Below are 21,440 nucleotides of genomic sequence, written 5' to 3'. Positions count from 1 at the left end.
AGTACTGTTTTCCGCAAAAAAGCCCCGATTGTGAAAATGGCGATCGGGGCTTTTTTGCGGAAAAGCGCGTCTAGATTGGCCACGGACGCTTTTCTGCAAAAAGTGCTTTTCCGGAAAAGCGTCCTGCCAATCTAGATGCGCTTTTCCGAAAATGCTTTTAACAGAAAACTTTTCCGTTAAAAGCATTTCCGGAAAATCATGCCAGTGTAGACATAGCCTACATGTTGTCTCTTGGTTGTAAAGGGAACCGTTAAGTGTAGCCACTGGAACCACTGCCTTTCTGTGGCTCAGTGTGGAAGCAGGCTCTTTGCTGGCCAGGCCTCTCGCGCGTATTGCCATCCAAGCAAAAGGTCAACTTCCCCTTGATGAAAAACCTTAAACTATGTAACTTAAAGATCAGCGACGAACAGGAACCAAAACCAGACCCAAAAGTTAATGTAAAGTTCGTGCTGGTTGTGCTGACTGTGGCATGCCCAATAAGGCAGAAAAGGAAAAACAGGAAACCATCTCACCCCCTTACTCCTGTCACTTAACAGACAGGGTCTGCTAGCCTATCACAAAAAGTGGGCAAAAGCTTTCTCTATAAAACAGCTTCCCCTCCTGTATCAAATTGCGGAATCCCGAATAAACATTGGATGGCAGAATATGAGCCAGGTCCGAGGACTGATCACCCGAGGGCCACCTCCCGCTTGCCGAACCAAACTAGTTCCTGTAGAGCATAACGTATACCAAACATAACGACTACCAAATATGTTGTTATTGTTGTAGTTTGTGTGTCTGTTAAATGTAAGTATTGTTATCTGAAATTGTTTAGAGGTATTGTTAAGTAGTAGTGTTAAAAGTTTTAGATAAATGATTAGTCTTATCAGAAACACTGATGCAAATGTAACTGTTAATAATCCCTAGTCCCTTGTTAACAACTATTGGGATTTAGAGAAACCTCAAGGAATTTTCTTTACTGTATTGCATTTTTCTTATTGATCATTCTAATAATTATTTGGTGCCTACGTATGTAAGAAATTGATAAAATCATAATTTATATGTAGAAGCCCTTTAATAAAAGTTTAAAAGATATTTAGTAATAGTTTGCCTGTTTTTGCGCCTCCTGGGGGCTAGCCACATTTCCAAACCTTTTACTTTAAACCACACTCAGGAAAGAGAATCAAACAAGAACACTCCTTATTCATCTCAGTGAGCTGTTCAGTGTCAAGTCCCAGACTCCCTGAGCCCTTAAGTCAGTATTATTCACCTGGACACTGCCTATTCATGAGCCAGAAAACTCCAGCTCGTTTTATCCCACTCATCGCATCCTGAGGTTGCAGTGTTTTGACAGGCTATTTCATAGGACTGTGGCTGCTAGCTTGGAGCATGCCCATGACTGGATCATTTTTTGAGGATTTGGGGATTGAAAATGGTTGCTACAGTTCTTAACAACAGGCTGGAAAGGCCAACGTTGGGAATGCAGCTAAGGCACTCAAACTGATTACAGCAGTGGTTTTCAAACTATTTTTCTCATGACCCTGTGGAAGAAAATTGTTGATGCTCGCGACCCAACATAATGTGACAGGAGTGTGTGCTTCGGGATGGGGCTGAGGAGAGCTTAGGGCTGTATGTAGGAGGGGGCTCTGGCTTTGGGGAGGGGGGTCAGGGCTGGGACAGGAGGGGCTTACCTCGAGTGGTGCAGTGGGGGAGCTAATGCAGCTTCCTGCCTCTCCTGGCACTGCAGACCATACTGCACCCCAGAAGCAGCCAGCAGCAGGTTCCCAGCCAATGGGAATGCAGAGCTAGTGCTCAGGGCAGGGGCAATGCACAGACCGCTGTGTGCTCCCACGCACCCACTATGAGAGCCAGGCCTGTTGCTGGCCACTTCTGGGGCTCAGCGCAGTCTGTAGTGCCAGGACAGGCAGGAAACTGCTTTAGCACCCCCACTGGTCACCTGATCCCCCTGAAGCAACCAGACCCACTGCCTGACATTCCACAACCCAGTACTGGGTTGCGACCCATCGTTTGAAAACTGCTGGATTATAGAGTGTCCACACAGGCATGGAGTTAACCAAAATAATTTAGAAAACAATGTAGGTAAACTGGCGCAACTGCTGTATGTAAAGCAGGTATAGGTATCTAAATCCATACTTAGGCATCTAAAAAGCAACCAGGTGCTGCGTGCATGCAGTTTTAAATTGACTTATGCCCATTTATGTCAGAGCTGATTTGGGGCTAAGCTCAATAGAAAGTTTCACAGATATCTCAAAATCATTTTGGTTTTCAGGGACTATCCTTAGCAGGGGTTGTTTTTGGTTATTAGAAAGCTAGTTAGTTGAACATAAGCTTCCACTTCTTGCCTGTGTCTCATACGGCATGAGCCAAATCATTTTAAATGGCTAATAGAATCTTACCTCCGCTTCTCAGGTAATTCTGTAACAGCCATCCCTTGGCAACAAATCTTTCCAATAACTCTTAGTCAGGGAAAGTGTGTGAGCACATAAATCGTCTCCACTTGGCTGATCTCAGATTACGACTGTGTTTTGAACAAGCGTTTTTTGAGCAACAGAAGCTCAAGCAAAAACACAGCCTAGAAATAAGAACAGTGTGGGTGCATTTTATAACCGGGGAGGCTGACGGAAAACAGAGATCGTATCCCTTAAGGAGAGTTTGTATAGAAAAGAGGGTACATTAAGGAAATATCCATAGTATAGACTATTAGTCATTTTTAGTCTTTTTCCTATGGTGCCTGTTTTAGACAGATCTCTAGCTGAAATTGGTTTATAATGCCACATTTGTTAGCGAAGAGATAATTCAAGCTGAAAGGAAACATTTTCTGAGGACCGGTAACAACAGCAGAAATATGAACACACAGGTTGCTGTTGTTACAGGTCATCAGAGTATGCTTCCAGTTCATTGTAAATTGTCTCCTCGGTGCAGGGTGTTGGACTAGTTGCCCTCTCAAGGTCCCCTTGATTGTTTGAGGGTAGGTTTTGTGAGGTGGGCACTTGTCGGCTGAATGGCCCTGAGACAGTGATAACTTAGGTGCCTACCAACTGACACCAGCTCTGCACCAGTGCTATAGAGGTGAAAAACTTTTTGTCCTGCTAGTGGCCCTCTGAGCCAGCAAAGTCCTGACCATTGCTTTGCTTTGCTGGATTTTTGCAGGATTTCTTCATTTTTGGTTGGCTGGTGGAACTATTGAAAGGACACTGATCTGAGGAGCCAAGAGACAGTGACTAGCCACAATCCGGGTGGGGACAGTCAGTTTCTCACCTCAGCAGCTGCACAAGAGAGCACAGGGGAGCACACAGTCCCCTTCTCACCTCTCCCTGCCAAGGACTCACGTCTCAGGCAGATTCCAGCTGGTTCTCCTGGGTGACCTTCACTCTAGAACCTTTGATCTCCAACTCAGCTGTGCCAGGCTCTGCCAATAGATAACTGTCCCTCCCCCTCTCTCCCCCCCCAGGGAGGGGGCACAAGCCTGTCTCAGCCTCCTAACCTTGATAAGGGCACCTGCTCCCAACAAGGGAGGGATCCCTTCCTAGCACTGCTCTCCTATTGGCTAGTGAGAGGGGGTACTGCCCTATCTCCCAGTCAGCACTGGCTGTGGCAGGGGAACACCCCTCCACCTCTCTCCACCCCTCAACCCCTGCTCAGAGCTCCAGAGCTGGGGACAGGTGGATTGTTTCACACTGGCAGACACTTTGCACTGGTTCCTGGGTCAGGGGAGGGGTGAAGCCCTGGGGCAATCAGTGTGGTAACGGTCATATGGGCAGCAAATGGGGCAATCAGTGGGGCAGGGGTACCATGGAGCAGGGAATGGGGTGACTGCTGGGTGAAGGAGCTGGGGGGCAGGAGCAGCTCCCCCTTGTCCTGCAAGCAACAGGAAACTGCAGGGCTGTGTCTAGACTGGCAAGTTTTTCCGGAAAATCATCTGCTTTTGTGGAAAAACTTGCCAGCTGTCTACACTGGCCGCTTGAATTTCCGGAAAAGCACTGACGATCTCATGTAAAATCATCAGTGCTTTTCCGGAAAAACTATGCTGCTCCCGTTCGGGCAAAAGTCTTTTTCCAAAAGACTTTTGTGCAAAAGGGCCAGTGTAGACAGCACAGTACTGTTTTCCGTGAAAAAGGCGATCGGGGCTTTTTTGCGGAAAACCGCGTCTAGTTTGGCCACGGACGCTTTCCCGCAAAAAGTGCTTTTGCGGAAAAGCATCCTGCCAATCTAGACGCGCTTTTCCGAAAATGCTTTTAACGGAAAACTTTTCCGTTAAAAGCATTTTCGGAAATTCATGCCAGAGTAGACGTAGCCCAGGTGGTTATGCCACGAAGGTGCATGTGGGGGAGCTGCACCCCCTGGGGCTGGGCATCGTGCGCCACTTCCCCCACACCCTGCGTGGGGGGGAATCTCACTGGTTCCCTTCACCAGCCCTTGGGGCAGGGGTGGGGTACAGCCCTTGAGGGTGACCAGATGTTCTGGTTTCAAAGCGATAGTCCCGATATTTGGGCCTTCTTCTTACATAGGTGCCAACCTCCCCCCCCCCCACCACCACCATCGAGCTTCCCCCCACTCGTGCCCCTCCCCCCGCTGGTGGGTTGATCCCGTGTCATGGGGGTTGCACCCAGCGCCCCTCCACACCCCTCCCCCCCCCCACACACACACAGAGCAAGGGCGGGGCTGCCGGCTCCTGGGTGCTATAAAGCGGCAGCGGCCCGCGTGCTCCTCCTCCCGCCATCGGCGCAACCCGGGCTCAGGTCAGTCCCGCCGCCGTCCCGCGTTGCCCGGGGGCAGGTTTCCAGCCAGCGCGCGCCCAGGGGCCACGGGGCTGCACGAGGGTGCCCGAGCCGCGCGCTGAGAGGGGCCCCGGCAGGGTGCGGGATGGGGGGGGGGTCGCTCTGCCACCCCCTGGCTCCTGCTGTCCCAGCGCGCGGGGCCGGACCCCGGGGGCCCCGTGCAGCGCGGGAGACCCGCGGACTGAGCTCCCCAGGCACGCGGGCTGCGCCACTCGGGCGGCCCCGTCCCCTCCTGCAAGGCGCAGCCCGGTGCCGCGCGCTAACGGGGCGCCTCTCGCTCCCCAGGACCAGGATTATGCCTGTTACGTGCCCCGCTTCCAAGCGACCGTCTATGGCCAGTCCGGGGCCGCGGAGAGTCGTGGCCTCAAGCACGTTTGACGAGCGGGCCGCGTTCAGAGAGTCCTGATCAAGCGGCAGCGGCGGTCCCCGGGTCCGGGGATAAGGTAACGCCTCAGTGTACCGGCTTCCGGCCTGCTGCCTGCAGTTTCTGGCCAAAAAAAGTGGCTGCGTTACTGATCTCTAATGTGTTACGCTCCGAGTCTCATGAATAGGGGAGTCCAGTAACGGCGAGTCGAATACCCCAGCGACTAGATGGCTGTGTCTATGTAACACCTGCCTGGAACTGAACCTGGCACCTCTGGAGCTTGGTGCCTGAGCAGTTACAGCTTGAGCTAAAAGCCAGCTGGCTTTCCTCTATGGTTGTAGAGGAGACTCATTGGTTCTCTCAGTGGGCTAGTACACCACACCTAGTAGGCGTGCAGGTTACATGGTGTCTGTACCCCTGTGGAAAGGTCTTTCTTCGAGAGCTCCATTTTCTAGCCTCGGTTGACCACCAGCCATGTTCCCAGAGCTACTTCAGGAGGCAGTAAAGCCTTATCCTCTTCTGTCACCCTGCTAACGGATGAAATATTCATTTACGGTGGCAATTACCCTGTTTAGGAGAGACCTCGACAAGAAAAGCCTTGCTATCTGGAGGGTGACTCAGTGACAGCTCTCAGTTCCTGTTGACTCATCACTAGTCCTGACATGGTTGCAATGGGGAAAGCCACCCCTGCAGGAAAATCTCAGTGAAGGCCAACACGAGCCTGTCTGCACTGGGACCAGAGGTGCCCTACCCTACCTGTGCTCAGGGTTGGTGCTGCTAGAAGGCTGCTAGTCCAACTGTCTTCACTAGATTGACTTGTCTGAGAACCTTCTTTGAAACAGTGTTACACAGCTAAGACACTTAATTATTTTTAGAAGCATTCACTGGTGGCCCAGCTCCACTCCTGTTAGTCCTGGGAACCCTTGCTAAAGGAGCAGAGGTAGATTAGTGCTCAGGAGTCTGGAAAAATGCCACTTCTAGACGACACTACAATTCCTACCATGCTACCAACACAGCCACCTGGCAGGTTGGTCTTCCAGAGTACAGGCAGTCCCCGACTTACGCGGATCCGACTTATGTCGGATCCGCACTTACGAACAGGGCTGTCTCGCCCCGGAGGTCGGGGCGAGAAAGCCCCGTTCGTAAGCTGCTCCGGTGCCCCTGGTCTCCTGGAGACCGTCTCCAGCAGACCAGGGGCACCGGGCGGGTTCCCGCGCTTCTGAGGCTTTGCCTCAGAGGCGAGGCAAAGCCTCAGAGGCACGGGACCCCGCCGCGGCTGCGGTTTCAGTCCGGGAGCCTGTGGTCTGCTGGGGATCGTCCCCAGCAGACCACAGGCACCCGGACTGAAGCCACAGCCGCGGCGGGGTCCCTCGCCTCTGAGGCTTTGCCAGAGCAAAGCCTCAGAGGCGCGGCACCCCGCTGCCGCTGCGGCTCTGCTCCCCGTGTCCCTGGTCTGCTGGGGGGGGGGGGGGCGCAGCTAGTGTGCTCTCCCTCGGCCCCCCCCCCCCCCGCAGACCAGGCTTTTGTTTTGGACTCTGGGGCAGAGCAGCTGGGGTGCTGCCGATTGGTCCTGCAGCGCCCGCTCTGGGCACTACTGGACCAACCCGGCAGCACCCCAGCTGCTCTGCCCCAGGCATCCCCAAGTCAGCTTCTGCTGAAACTGACCAGCACTGACTACAGGAAATCCCAGGCAGAGTTGCTCTGCCCCGGGCTTCCTGGAATCAGCTGCTGATCAGTTTCAGCAGCAGCTGACTTGGGGACGCCTGGGGTTCTTAAGTTGATTCTGTATGTAAGTCAGAACTGGCGGTCAGTTTCAGCAGTGTCTGAATCTGGACACCAGTTCCGACTTACATACAGATTCAACTTAAGAACAAACCTACAGTCCCTATCTTGTACGTAACCCGGGGACTGCCTGTACATGGCTCCGAACTGTTACCTTCATCCTATCACAACTTTGCTGAAGTCCCTTGGGAAATGCCCAGACTGCATTTTGCCAGTATCTCTGAATGTATTAGATACTCCTGGGGGTTTTTTATGCAGGCTCACATAGGGGTATAGTTACACAGCTTTCAAGTCCCTGGGCTTGCATTGAGCTATGCTACTTAAAATGATTTTGTGCAGCTCAAAGTCAAACTGTTGAATTTTGATCCCTTATATTGATGGCTGGCCCACTAGGGAGTGGCTGTGTGTTGAAAGCTGTCTAATCACCACATCCTGGACAATGGGAGCTTGGTTTCTCTGCAGGTCACAGCCTAGCAGTAGGCGCATCCAATCACATCAAAGCTCTATGCTGGGCTGATGCATGTTGTGTCTACCCCATCAGTCACTAGGACAACAGTCTTTCAGCTGAACAAAATAAGCATTAATAATCTGGGTGGGGTGGAGGGGGCTGGCTAGTGATGTTGCTGCATGGGGAAGTGTTTGCTGCAACTGGCCAAATGATTCATCCTCATTTCCAGCTTGTGTGGGTTAATCGGGCTTAACTTGCCCCTGATCCTGACTGCTGTCCTAGAGACACATTTGCTTCCTCCGCCCTGACTTTGCACTGAGGCTGTGTACCTCAGCTTTACATATAGTGTCTTCATGCACACAAACTTGGAAGAACTCTTCTCCTGGTTCAAGCAACCAAAAATAAAAATGTCATCTTCACTATTGAATGAAAGCCTGGCTGGACAGACCCAGGATGTGGGCTGAGTTAGTGATGAAATCATCTATCACCAAACCTTTTTTAAACTTGAGACAATTAGTGACACTTCCCTATTTGCAAAATTCCTGCTCTCCAAAGCAGAGAAATGGATAGCTTAGGGCGTAGATTTTGCATGGCCCAGACAACAAAGACATGTACTAAATGCAGAGTGATGCCTATTTCCAGGGCTGGTCCTAACCAATTGGCGACTACCCGGCTCGCCTGTAGGGTTGCCAGATGGTTTCAAAAAAATACCAGACAAAAATTTGTCAAGCCAAAAAAAAAAAAACCCCAGGGAAAATGGGGGGGGGGGGAGGCGAGAAGAGGGAGGGGGAAAAAAAAGGGACGGGGGAAGACTTGAGAGGTTGGGCTAAAATGACTGGCTCTGTCAGTGGCCCCTTGAAAATGGCAGTCCCGGGCAACCGTCCAGCTCGCCCACCCCTAAGACCAGCTCTGCCTATTTCATCACCCTGTAGAACAGCATTCAATGTGGGTCAGAGATGAGGGTATGTCTGTATAAACCTCCAAAAGATCCTAAATGCACACAGGATGGCTACGTCTATGCTACATTCTTCTTGTGCAAGAAGCCTTTTGAGCAAGAGTTTTTGTGCAAAAACTTCTTGCGCAAGAGCATGTCCATACCTCAAAGCACAAGAGAGCATCCATGCTGTATAGACACTCTTGTGCAAGAAGGCTCTGATGGCCATTCACAGAATGGCCATCAGAGCACTTGTGACTTTTTCCCATAGAGGTTTCTTGCACAAGAAACCCTTCTGGAGCATCCACACTTGCCTTTTTTCACAATAGCTGTAGTGCAAAAAGGAGTTATGCCTCATAAAAGGAGGTTTACCTACACTGGCAAAAGCCCCCTCTTCTGCTGTTTAATTACTGATTTACTTGCGCAAAAGTGTATTTGAGGTGTGGACATTCCATGGGTTTTTGCACAAAACCCTTGCAGTATACGTGTAGCTGATAAGTTAAACTTAGCTAGTAACCTAATGAAGCAGTAATGCCTGCACTTCTCTTCATGCCAGATATTTAAATGCGTTTAATATCTCAAGTTGAGCATGGGAGCCAAATCAAGAAAGTGATGTGGACTAGGGAATGATGAAGCCAGGTTTTCCGAGTCTCTTAGTCTCAGGTCTGCCATTAATTCTGACTCCATTTGCCCATCTCACAAATGGCTGGTATGAATGGCAAGAGCCCCCTGCCTGCCTCTTGCAGTGGGATACCAGTATCTCCACTTGGAATGGGAGTGGCTAGTATAAGGTGAATGGAATGCCAGAGGCCAGGGATGGAGTGATGTTAAAGTCTTGGTTGATGCAATGTAGAAAGTGGCCGAGTGTGGCCCAGATTTTAGACCTCTATTTACTGCTCTTGTTTTGCTTCCATCTAGACAGGGGCGGAGTCCGTTGGTCTACGTCAGAACGCAGCTTGTTCCCCTGCCACACCTCGTGCATCCCTCAGCTTCTCCAGCGCCACCCAGAAGTTTGCAAAATGGTTGGATTCAAGCCCACCGATGTGCCCCCGACAGCCACAGTGAAGTTCCTAGGGGCTGGGACGGCTGCTTGCATCGCGGATCTGATCACCTTCCCCCTGGACACGGCAAAAGTTAGACTGCAGGTGAGACTTCTTGCAGGCACATGTACAGGGCCTGCAGTGCCTGCTCTGAGCTCAGGGCTGTTGTGGAAGATGTGGTTTGAGCTTTTGTTATGGCACGTTGCTGAGCAATGGCAGATGTGCCTTTGTGTGTCATCCATAGCTATGTCTGTTCTAAGCCTGCCAGCCCCAGCCAGTCCAGTAAATGTGCTAATATGTGGTCCCAACGAGTGACTCCATTGCTGCTTTCTTTAGACAATAATGTCACAGTTTAATCCATTTCAGTGCAGATCCTAGTAGATATCAGTCTGAAATTTTCTCCCCCCCCCATTGTTCCTAATTACACCCCTTTGTACTGGCCCCTCTTTGGTGTGTATCCCTTTAACAATCTGTGGACTTGCCCGAGCTGCTCCTTGCGCCTTATATGCACAGCTTGGCCGTGCCATGCCTTTAGCCCTCTAGCTCTTCCTTCCAGCCGCAGGGCCAATCCTGCAATGGGCTGAGTGCTTCTTGTCAAGCACCGAGCGCACCCACAAGCCTTGCCGCTGCGAGTCACAGGAGCATGCGTCTCTCCAAAAGTCCTTTGGATTGGAGGAGGGGGAAACGAAAGCTGCTATGTTGCTGGCTCAGGCGTTAGAAGCTTTCATTGGCCTTGAGGGAAAGGCTGCAGGGGCCTCAATGGACTCATTGGGCTGGGCTCTTGGTGCAAACCTGGCTTGGGCCAGTGGGGCTCTAATGAGACTGGCTTTTGCACTTGGCCTAGATTTGGGGGGATGGGGCATCATTCATATTCAGGCCAGCAGCAGGCCACTTGCTATGGGCCCAGGTGGGCAGTTGCTCTTTCCCCTCCTCCCCCCGCAGACTTTTCAGAAGTCATTTAAATTTAACCTAATGACCCTTTGTCTGGGCCACTGGAAATTGGTTCTGACCCAGCCCGTTCGTGTTCTAAGCTTGTGCTACTGTCAGATGCGCCTGAGGCAGCGGGGGCCACCCCAACTCACAGCTTTTTTTGCAATTTCTGCTTTAACCACCAAGGACCCGAAGGTGCAGTCCAGCCCCGGTCTCCAGGACGGAAAGGCGGATCGCACGTCAATGCAGGCGTCTCGTGGGCTGGGGTAGTGAGTTGGGCCAGAACCCCAATCACTGTAAAGCCTCTTCATCCCATTCTCTCCTGTACAGATCCAAGGAGAGACCAGGTCAGCAGGTAGCACACATGCTGTTCAGTACAAAGGTGTCTTTGGCACCATTGCCACCATGGTGAGGACGGAAGGTCCCAGGAGCCTGTACAACGGCCTGGTGGCTGGGCTCCAGCGTCAGATGAGCTTTGCATCCGTCCGTATCGGGTTGTACGACTCGGTGAAGCAGTTCTACACTAAAGGGTCTGACAGTGAGTGCCTGCTAGCCTGAGAACTTGGTGTGGGCCTCTGTCTCCCTCTAGTGGTTGGGGTGTATAAAGGTTTGCCTCTGTGGTGGCCTCCGAGCAAATGGACCAGGTCCTCTAGCTCAAGCAATAACAGCTCATGATCTGATCCAGAGGTTGTGGGTTCTCCCCCCGTCTCAGAGGGAGTCGTGCGTATCTGTTGTAATGGGTTCAGCTGTACTGAAATTAACTCCTGTTGCGACCAGATGAGTGTCCCAAGTGGGGCCTGTGTATTTATGGGCACTGTGCTAGACCGCCAATAAGGGAGTCTCTTAGGGGCTCAGCAACTCGTATTGCTGCTTGTGATAATTGCCGCACAAGGGCTTTGAGTCCCTAACACTGAGAGTAAGGGTGGCTTTGTGGCGAAGGCGGTGGGAGATTTGGCAGCCATTCTCCATGGCATTAGGCTAAGTCATTTAAACCCTCCATTGCCTCCCTTTCTCTTAGTGGGGACAACAAAACTCCTCCCTCAATGTGTAAGGGGCTCTACTTCTGGGGAGTAGAGCAGGCTAGAAAACCATTACCCATTGGTTAAAGGGCTAGTCTGGGCCATGGGAGACCAGTGTCAGGTTCTTCTGTCACAGGCTCAGTGTGTGACATCTGCCCACAGGGTAACAGCCCTGCCCCGCCTTTAAAGTCCAAGGCTCCTTTGGGTTAACTTGATCTTCCTCTTTCTGGTCTCACTCGATTCCCTGCTGTTTGCTAGATGCTGGCATAGGTAGCCGACTCCTGGCTGGCTGCACCACAGGAGCAATGGCGGTGGCTGTCGCCCAGCCAACAGATGTGGTGAAAGTGAGGTTCCAGGCCCAGGCTCGAGTGGAGAGTGGCAGGCGATACCACGGGACTTTGGATGCCTATAAGACCATTGCCAAGGAGGAGGGAGTCAAGGGGCTGTGGAAAGGTTGGTGCAGTTACAGAACCCTGCATGCAAGGGGCTGGTTCTATAGCAACACTGGGTATGTTTACACTGTTTTTAATAAAAAAAAAAAAAAAAAAAGAGCAGTGGCTCCTCTCAGAGCCTAGGTCAGCCGACTCAGCCTGACAATATGGGACTAAAGAGCAGTGTAGACGTTCCTACTACGGTGCCGAGACCTGCCCCATCACAGGATTCTAGCCTGAACAGTTGGGTCTACACTGTTTTTATCTCCATCGTCCAACTCTGTTGACGTTAGCATCTGAGACTTGCTGCTGGGAGTTTTGCAGTGTAGACTTACTCAAAGAATCTGTTTTGCTGACAGGTTTTTTTTCCTTGTTCTGCAGGAACATCCCCCAACATAGCCCGTAATGCGATTGTGAATTGCACTGAATTGGTGACCTATGACATAATAAAGGACACGCTGCTCAAAAACAACCTCATGACAGGTGGGTGTCGCAGGCTCCCTGGAAACTCAGGGTTGCCATGGAGCCTGGGTATGATTATTGCCAGATGCTGAGTGCTTTCAGCTCAAACTTCACTGGGTAGCGCGGAAGCTAACTGCCAGCCAGGCGTAGATACATGCAGAGCTAACTCTGACTGAGGACATGGGCTCCTACTCCTAAAAGGCATGAGATTGCTTGGTGCAGGCTGGACTGCACTAGCAGATGTTACTCCGGCGTGACGTGGCACCCCTGCCTTAGGACTGTTGCAATCACTGGAAGATCAGGCTTTCCTTAGACACACTAAAGATTGCACAGGTGAAATGACCAACCCGCTTGCTATGGCATTAGCTGAAGTGGGTGTTAGGCTTATTCTCCTGCTGGTGAATTCTCCCCTGTGATTGCTGCTGGCGGAGAGTGGGATAAAGAAATGTTCCCAAGCCACAAGGGGCTAACAGAGCCAGTCCTTGGCTGCTGTGGGGGGCTGGGGAGGGTGCTGGCTGGGAGAGCTATGTAGCAGCAGATCCATTGGCTAAAGGAGCTCACCAGCCAGGTGCGAGAGGCATGCACGGAATGCAAGTACTTCCCCTCACTCCCTGCTAGTCCGGGAATGGGATGAAAAGCAAGCCACATCCCAGAGCGCACGGCTGCTGCCTGCCCTACCTTCTCAAAATGGCGCCCTTGATCCCATGGCACTGTGCTCCTGCCAGACTTCCAGAAAGTCCTGTGGAACTGCACCAGGCGGGAGGGGTCAGGGTTTGCCCCTGAAGTGCATACTGCCTGGCCTGATGCTGTGCCTTGTCCCCTGGCGAATGCTCTAGTGGTGCTAGATTAGCCCCCAGGCAGCTGTGAGCCAGGTCACTGACACACATGGCTCAGCCCCCATCTCCTCTCTGTCTGGCAGATAACCTCCCGTGTCACTTCACCTCTGCCTTCGGGGCCGGCTTCTGCACCACGCTCATTGCTTCCCCCGTGGATGTAGTGAAGACCAGATACATGAACTCTGTCCCTGGCCAGTATGGCAGTGCCATCAGCTGTGCCCTCACCATGCTGAGGAAGGAGGGGCCCGTGGCTTTCTACAAAGGGTGAGTGGAGAATCCTAGCACTTGGTCACACTATGCTAGTGACTTTCCATAGGGCTGTACTGCTGTAGCTGCATCCCTGCACCTGCCACATAAATGCAGCCACCTCTGGTGTGGATCCCAGGTTCACAGCAAAGCTCTGCACCGAGACAGCAAGTGGAAATAGTCCCGCCTAGGGAAGCTGTGAGTAGTGGGGAGAACCTTGGGCAAGAGAATGGTTCTGCTTGAAGTGTCTAAAGCCCTTGGGTCAAAGTGCAGGCTGCTCCCATGACCAACTAATGCATCAGGGCTGAACTGATCCTGAGGGAGGGGGAGGGAAAGGAAGAGGCTGGAGCCATGCTAGGAGGGATCTGTTTCCAGGGTGACAAGCTCTTAGGGAGTGGATCTGGAGACCAGTGGCTGAGTTGAGGGGGCAGTTGTAGTCTGCAAAGGAACCATGTGCAGGGCTTGTCCCTGATTGTAGATCTGCTCTTAAGTCAGGGGCCACTGATTGTGTAACGCCTGAGTAAACCAGCAGCGTGAGCCCCGTGGAGCTGGCCCGGCCGCTGGAGCACCAGCTGGACTCTTCTTTTTACACTTCATCAACAGAATCCTGGAGGCAAAGGGCTGTCACTGGTGTGACTGGGAATAACTCAGCCTACTGTGCAGGGGAGGTGTCACGTGGGAAGGGTCTGGCTTGACACAGATTCCAGGTTTGCTGTCAGCACTGCAAACTCAGACCATCTTGCTTAGAAACTGAACCTGTTTGACCTGAAAACTAATGTACGTGGAGCTCCAGTTCTAGTCTGAGCGCTGAACTGCACTCGGAGGGTTCTGCTTCCATGTAGCTTGGTCAGATCAGTTCCTTGCTGAAGAATCACTTGGGTTCACATCAGCTTATCTCACCATGCACCTGCAGCAGATACATGCAGGGGAGTGACCCAAAAGCAGAAATGCAGGACATTCTAACCCAGGGCCCTAGCTCTGATTTCTTCTCCCCTCTCGCTCTAGGTTCATGCCCTCGTTCCTGCGGCTGGGATCCTGGAACGTGGTGATGTTTGTGACCTACGAACAGCTGAAACGTGCCATGATGGCTGCCCGCAGCTCCTGGGAGGCCCCTTCCTGAGCCTGCCGATTGGTGCCATTTACATCCGCTGGCGCTGTCTGTCCTGGCGGCTCTCTCTCCAAGATTGTCTCCGGACTCTTCTGAAATGCCTTCGGGTCTCCAGCCTGTCAGCTTCCAGACTCTGAACACTTGATTCCTGTTCACCTTGAACAAAGCTTGGCCTGGAAACCTCTTGTTAATGAGGCAGGAGAGGAGACTTAGCTGTGGTCCACAGTGAGTGGAAGCAGGAGCCTCCTCCGCCCTAGTAGTGAATGTGGTGATGGTTTAAAAATTCACAAACCCCAATTGAATGGCAAGTTTTCTTTCTCCAAATTAGAAGGGCAAATGTAACATTTCCCAGTGCCAAGGGCTGACAGAGCTAGGATGGCATGACCTTCTGAGCCATTATGTGGGAGAGGTGCTAGAGTTAGCAGCTGGTATGTAGCAGAGCCCCACAGCAACAGCCAGCCCTGTTACTGACAAAATCCCTCAATCCGGAAAATGCTGGTCTAGAGCTTTGTGCAGCAGCTCTTCTGGGGATAGTCAAGGACTATGTAAGGATTCCAGGGCAGTGATGCTGGAATATTGGGGAGGAAGGTTGGTGGTTTTTTAAAGTCCTAGTAACTATTTATTTTTTAAATTAAAGTGGAGAAAATGTGGTTCTGCTCCTCACGCCTCAACTCTCTTGCTGTAACTTTGTTTTGGTAGGACAGCAATTCTGTGGTGGAGCAATGAACACACGTGTTTCATGTCTTAAAATAAAGCTGGAGTCCAACACTTCGTCTGTGCCTTGTGAACTTAATTTGCTGAGGAAAGACCTGGTCTACTGACTTTTGCTCATAATAGACTAGGCCTTTATGCATGGTCCTTGTCATTCAATCTATGGAACTCCTTGCCAGAAGATGTTAAGACCAGGACTCTTAACAGGATTTTAAAAAGAGCTAGATAAATTCATGGTGGATAGGTCCATTAATGGACCTATTAGCCAGGATAAGTGGGAATGGTCTCCCTAGCCTGTCAGAGGCTGGGAATGGGCAACAGGGGTGGAGTAATTTGATTGCCTGTTCTGTTCATTCCCTGTGGGGCACCTGGAATGGCCACTGTCAGGAGACAGGACACTAGGCTAAATGGACCTTTGGTCTGACCTAGTGTGGCTGTTATGTTCCTGGTCAGAAGCTGCTGTGGTCTCTCGGTCCTGAATGGGGCACCTTCAAGCTTCTGTGGGGTGCACCTCTCTTTAAAAAGGCGCCACTGAAAACCTTGTTAATCCAGCTGTTTCTATGCTTCCATTACAGGCAGTCCCCAAGTTACGCGGATCTGACTTATGTCGGATCCGCAGTTACGAACGGGGCTTTTCTCCCCCTGGAGGACGGGAGCGGCGGGACACCCAGATGCGCCGCGGTCCGCCGCCCCCGTCCTCCGGGGCGAGAAAAGCTGCTCCCCGTCTCCCTGGTCTGCAGTGAGACGGGGAGCAAAGGCTTGGAGCACGCCCGCAGCGGGACAGCCCAGGCGCGCCTGGACTGTCCCGCTGCCCGCGTGCTCTGTGGCTTTGCTCCGCATCTCCCAGGTCAGCAGACCAGGGAGACGGAGCAAAGCCGTGGAGGACTTGGGCATCCCGCCACCCCCCCACCCCTCCCTGGTCTGCTGCGGGGGGGGGGGGGTGCAGCTAGTGTCTCTTCCCCCCCCCCCCCCCCAGCAGACCAGGCTTTTCTTGCCTACCCCTGGGGCAGCTCCGGACCAACCCGGCAGCACCCCAGCTGCTCTGCCCCAGGTGTCCTGATTCAGCCGCTGCTGGTCAGTTTCAGCAGCGGCTGAATCAGGACGCCTGGGACAGAGCAGCTGGGGTGCTGCTGGGTTGCACCAGTAGCGCCAAGGAGCCGCGCTACTGGAGCAACCCAGCAGCACCCCAGCTGCTCTGCCCCAGGCGTCCCCAAGTCAGCCGCTGCTGAAACTGACCAGCGGCTGACTACAGGAAGCCCGAGGCAGAGTTGCTCTGCCCCAGGCTTCCTGGAATCAGCCGCTGATCAGTTTCAGCAGCGGCTGACTTGAGGACGCCTGGGTTTCTTAAGTTGAATCTGTATGTAAGTCAGAACTGGCGTCCAGATTCAGCCGCGGTTGAAACTGATCAGTTTCAGCAGCGGCTGAATCTGGACGCCAGTTCCGACTTACATACAGATTCAACTTAAGAACAAACCTACAGTCCCTATCTTGTACGTAACCCGGGGACTGCCTGTACTGGTATCTGAGCTCCTTGACATCACCATTCGAACGCAAAAGCAACATGGCCAAAGCACCTTTTGTGAACCATGCTCTATCAGGCCTGCTCTGAAACTTCAGCTCTAGTCTCTGTGCTGTGGGTTCTTCTATTCTCTAACTTTCAGCAGCTGCCCCTCAATATGTGCATGCTGATCAACTCATTTTGCTATCGCTGGATTAAAGACATAGATGAAACACCTCTCAGTAGCATCTCCTGCCCAAACAGCCAGGCTTGGAGCTGGTGCTCTGCAGGTCATAGTGAGCCTCTGTCAAATTAAGGGGTCAGGCAACTGCTGTGACCCTAAAAGTGTTCTCTTTTTAGGAGTTCAATTTCAGGGCACTGCAGGAGTGGCTCAGTGCAGCTGCCATAGTTAATTGGGATGTTAGGACACAGCAAGGGGACAGCTGATGAAGAGGGAACAGATTTAAAGCTGATGGAAATAAGGTGATGTGCAGTAACACTGGAGAAAGCTCACAAGATGGTGGTGCTACTAGAAACTGATGATGGCAATGAATATCCAGTGATGGTATGTGGGAATAATTGACTAGAGCAGACTAATGCTTATCTGCCCTAGAAAGAAGAGTCTGGCTCACTTGTGATTCCACAAACCAGCCATGAGCTTTAACACCACCCTGTGCCTTGCTCCCCATCCCATTGTCCAATGAGAGGAGTTCAGATGATAAAAACGTCGGACTCCTTGTCATACTTCCCTTTTTCTGCCCACAGGCAGATCAAGCAACTCCCAGAGGGGACTGTTAGCATGGGCTGGTGATTCTCTGACTGTTGGGATGATTGAGGGATATATGCACAGAACACATGACACTCCAAAGATGGATGAGCAGGACTGCCAGTGAGGGACACAGTCAGGGAAGTAGCCCAAATTCTTCCCTTGCAGACTGTATCTTCCTATAGAAAGTCTGTCTAGGCACAATCCCCATCCATATAAGTATCCACCCTACCATGACTGACTCTATTAATCTTCCCATGGGGGATGCACCCAAACACTTACTCCCTAACACCTAAAAACTCACCTGCCTGAATCTGGATCCCTGCTAGTTACGTACTGTATGTATCTCGTGACTGCCTAAGCGAGGCTTTTAACTTGATAATCCAGGCATGGTCCTAGATGGACAGAGCCTTTCCTCTAAATTTGCAGAACATGAATTTTGATTTCAAACGTTAGCTTTGATCATTTTACTGCTGCGCCCTAGATTAGCACACTGTCTCCTGCACTGACAGGAGCTTTTTTTGCTCATTTCTCCCCAAATCATGCTACTACTCTAGCAATGTAACAGGGCTACTTCTACATTGGCATGATTTTGCACAAGAACTCTATTGCGGAAGAGTTCTTGTGCAAAAATTCTTCCAGAAGAGAGTGTCTACACTGGCATGTGCCTTTGCGTGAGAGATGTGCTTTTGCGCAAGAGCATCCATGCCAGTGTAGACGCTCTCTTGCACAAGAAAGCTCTAATGGCCATTTTAACCATAGGGCTTTCTTGCACAAGAAATTCATGTTGCCTGTCTACATTGGCCTCTTGCACAAGAACAGTTGCACAAGAGGGCTTAGTCCTGAGCAGGGACACCATAGTTCTTGCGCAAGAAGCCCTGATTTAATACATTAGAATGTCAGTGTTCTTGCACAAGAACTCGTGGCCAGTGTAGACAGGCAGCAAGTTTTGGCGCAAAAGCGGCTGCTTTTGCTCAAGATCACGCCAATGTAGACAGCCCTAGAGAAAAAGGGCTTGGGGTAATCTCAAGGCAGACTCAAAGGGCTTGGTAGAAAACCCATGTGTTTTACTTAAATGGACTTCAAACCTCATTTAGTTAAACCCCATATTGGTTTGATCCTGGCTTACAGCACAGCTTGCATCTTCTGGATGTAATGTGCAAAAGGAGGCACATGCCATGTAAGTACTGGCTTGATACCAAGGCTGCTAATGGACACACCTTAAAGCTGTAGCTACTGGCTCTGTAACCATCATCTGAAATGAGAGCAGCAAATGATCCTGCATGAGTCTCTGGCAGATGCTTCTTTTATGAGACTGTTGTAATCAATGTTTGCAGCTAACCAGCCCCTTAGCTAACCTGTAACTACTAGAATGATAGGAGGTAGGGCTGGAATAGGTGATGAGGTGGAGGTAGGGCTGTGAAGAGTCATCAAGTCCAGCCCCCTGTGCAGGCACATCCAAGCACACCAGTCACTCACTCCTAATGCTCCAATTCTGTGCCACTGCAGCCAAGGTGAGCAAGTCAGGCCTGGCTGGCTGGACATGCCAGCAGGAGCTGTAAACTCCAGGGGACAGGGCAAACAAATCTGGGGGAGGTGCAATGGGTTGGCAGCTAATGCCCAGCAGCAGGAGCAAGGGGTAGTTAATACATCATGTGATCTTGAGCAAGTAAAAGCTCATTAGTCTGTAGTGGGGTGTAAATGGGATAGCCCCTCCCCTGGGAGGCCTGGGTTAGGAGGGGCGGTTTCTGCAAAGTGCTTTGAGAGCCTCAGCTGGATGCTGTTGTAGGGTAAGAACTGATGTCTGCATTTCTGACTCACACAAGGGGCTCTGGAGCACAGCGAACCTACTTCTAGCCTGCACCCATCCCCTCACAGAAACAGCACTCAGCCTGCATCCCCTCCTACATCTCAACCCCTGCCCCATCCCAGAGCCTGCATTCATCTCCCTGTCCTGCACCCCCAGATGCCATCCCAGAGTCTGCACCCCAATCCTCTGCCCCAGCAGTGGCAGTAATAGCAGCGCTCAGCTGTGACTGCACAGTGAAAACAGGAGCTGCAGTGGTGCTGCCAAGATGCCTTGCAAACAGAGCTATTTTCATGAGGGGTGGGGTTTGGGGGGTCTTGCTTTGCCTTTAACTGGGGTGCTGGGCAGGAAGGCTCAAATCAGGGTGGCTGGACCTGTGTGAGTTAAAGGAGCAGTGGGAACGGGCCGCCCAGCCCAGTAAGCAGCAGGTGAGTGGTTGAGCTGCTATCTCAGTCATGGGGGTAAAAGGTGAGAGTTAGTCACAGTAACCTGTAGGGAGTGTAGTTGGAGCTGCTGAGCCCCTCCCATAAGGGTCAGTGCCAGTTTACAGGTGGGAACCTGAGCCACAGATAGGAACTGACACTCCCAAAGTCACAGGAAGTGGCCCCCGAGGTGAGGCCTAGCGTGGTGCTGTACCTCCGCAGTGAGCCTTGTGCTCTCAGCACAAAGGCAGGGGTCCCACTGACAACAAGGCTGTTGGGTTTGTTGGTGCCCTGCCAACACGTCCAATTCAACCCCTAAGGATGATCCCGCAGTGGCAGGAGCTGACCTCAGGAACTAGTTCCGAGCTGCAGAGGCCTTGCTAGCTCCGTATCCTGACACCAGATGGTTCAGAGACTGGCATAAACAACCGCACAGTAGCAGATGGGGGTCAGGTCCCCACCTGTAAACTGACACTGACCCTTGTGGGAGGGGCTCAGCATGATATCGGCTATTGTGATCTCGACACGTTAGAAACTGGCCTAACCTGATGCATAAGGTGCCATGTGGGAAGGGATATCATGTTGCTTTCATTGATTATAGCATCGCAGGCCATTCTTGTTATGCAGCTACGTGTCCAATCCCCATTTGGAACCCTACCAAGTTCTTGGTCTCAGTAACTTCCTGTTGCAGTGAGTTCCACAGTCTAAAGACATGTGGAAAATGTACTTTCTCTGATCAGTTTTGCCCCCTTTTGACTATCTCCTTGTAAACGATGCAAGCAGTTCTTGTTAGTAACCATCCCTTTTGCCTTGCCTCTTCAACTGTCAGGGACCAGGGGGACAGAAGTAGAGTATGTAAAAAGTCCTGGGGGGAGGGGCACCTTCCATTGCCACTAAGCAGAATTCTCGCTGACTGGCGTGCCCCCAAGTTCCCACTCCCAACTTTTCTCCCGAGCGCCTGTAAAACACCACTGCCTCCACTAAGCCACTTTTCAAGCAGCAATAACTGCTGTAAGCATCACTGGATTTACACTGCTTCTACCCAGTTACAGGGCACACAGCATAACTACAGGCTTTGACACCACACTGGATTTAGCCCTTTGAACTGTGAAGAAGCAGAAATACTCCCCTCTCCCCAAAACAGAATGTCTGCTCCACCTCTGCCCCCCTAACAAGGCCCCTGGCAGAGCCACAGGAGGGGAGGAGGGACAGGATGGAAACCAGGCCAGGGCAAGGAGACATCTGCTTGGTGCTGAGCAGAGGGAGGGCAGCAGCACCTGAGTGGTGGGCGGTGGTGTGATTTCTGCCTGTGTTTTGGGGGTGGGGATTTCCAGTGCTAAGGCCAGCACTAGGCCAAGGGGTGGGTAGTGGCTCTCCTGCCCTTTAGGTAACAAACCTTCCAACAAGGGGAAAGAAAGGTGTTTCTTTCTCTGCATGGCACTGCACTTTGCACCCTGCTTCAACCACTACAGAAATGCAGCCACCTCTAGGGAGGAACATGGCGGCTCTTTAGCTAAGCACAGTATCCCTCCAAACCGCGGTGTAGGACTGAAGATGAAGAACACTGTGTGGGGAGGAATTTAATATGGCCAGGCCAGCCAGGTTCCCTGCTGTTATAAAAAGTGCTGCAGCGCTTTATCCGGCACCGGCAGTGCAGAGCTCAGTTTTGTGTTTTGTCACTAACCTTGGGTGAGTCTCTCATTGCCCTTTCAGGCAGTCATTGAAGTGACCGTTTCAAGACTGTGCAGTGGGAGAGCCATTGAGAACATCAATAACATACAGCAGAGATGGGCAACCAAGGCCATAGAATGTGCCGCATAAGTGGCCCTCCATCTCAGCGGGCCGCAGGTGGGCAACC

General features: G+C 51.8%; 1 protein-coding gene across 1 annotated transcript; it reads left to right on the top strand.

Moving 5' to 3' along the window:
• The first annotated feature begins 4,620 nt into the window (after positions 1-4,620).
• LOC102459166 (dicarboxylate carrier UCP2) lies at positions 4,621-15,149 on the top strand. Its single transcript, XM_075919588.2, has 8 exons — positions 4,621-4,739; positions 5,064-5,221; positions 9,225-9,451; positions 10,607-10,814; positions 11,554-11,748; positions 12,108-12,209; positions 13,108-13,288; positions 14,276-15,149. The coding sequence occupies exons 3-8, from the start codon at positions 9,326-9,328 to the stop codon at positions 14,388-14,390; spliced, it is 927 nt and encodes a 308-aa protein (XP_075775703.2). The 5' UTR covers positions 4,621-4,739; positions 5,064-5,221; positions 9,225-9,325; the 3' UTR covers positions 14,391-15,149.
• Positions 15,150-21,440: the final 6,291 nt, after the last annotated feature.

Source organism: Pelodiscus sinensis, chromosome 1 (assembly GCF_052426305.1).
Source record: "Pelodiscus sinensis isolate ZL-2025 chromosome 1, ASM5242630v1, whole genome shotgun sequence".
Lineage (NCBI taxonomy): Eukaryota > Metazoa > Chordata > Testudines > Trionychidae > Pelodiscus > Pelodiscus sinensis.
Note: the sequence above shows the minus strand (reverse complement) of the source record. Positions and strands in the feature narration are given on the sequence as shown.

Coding starts and splice junctions, on each gene's coding strand:
- LOC102459166 (XM_075919588.2), top strand. CDS start 9,326: ATGGTTGGATTCAAGCCCACCGATGTGCCCCCGACAGCCACAGTGAAG. Junction 10,815..11,553: donor CTACACTAAAGGGTCTGACA/GTGAGTGCCTGC, acceptor GCTGTTTGCTAG/ATGCTGGCATAGGTAGCCGA. Junction 13,289..14,275: donor CCCGTGGCTTTCTACAAAGG/GTGAGTGGAGAA, acceptor CTCTCGCTCTAG/GTTCATGCCCTCGTTCCTGC.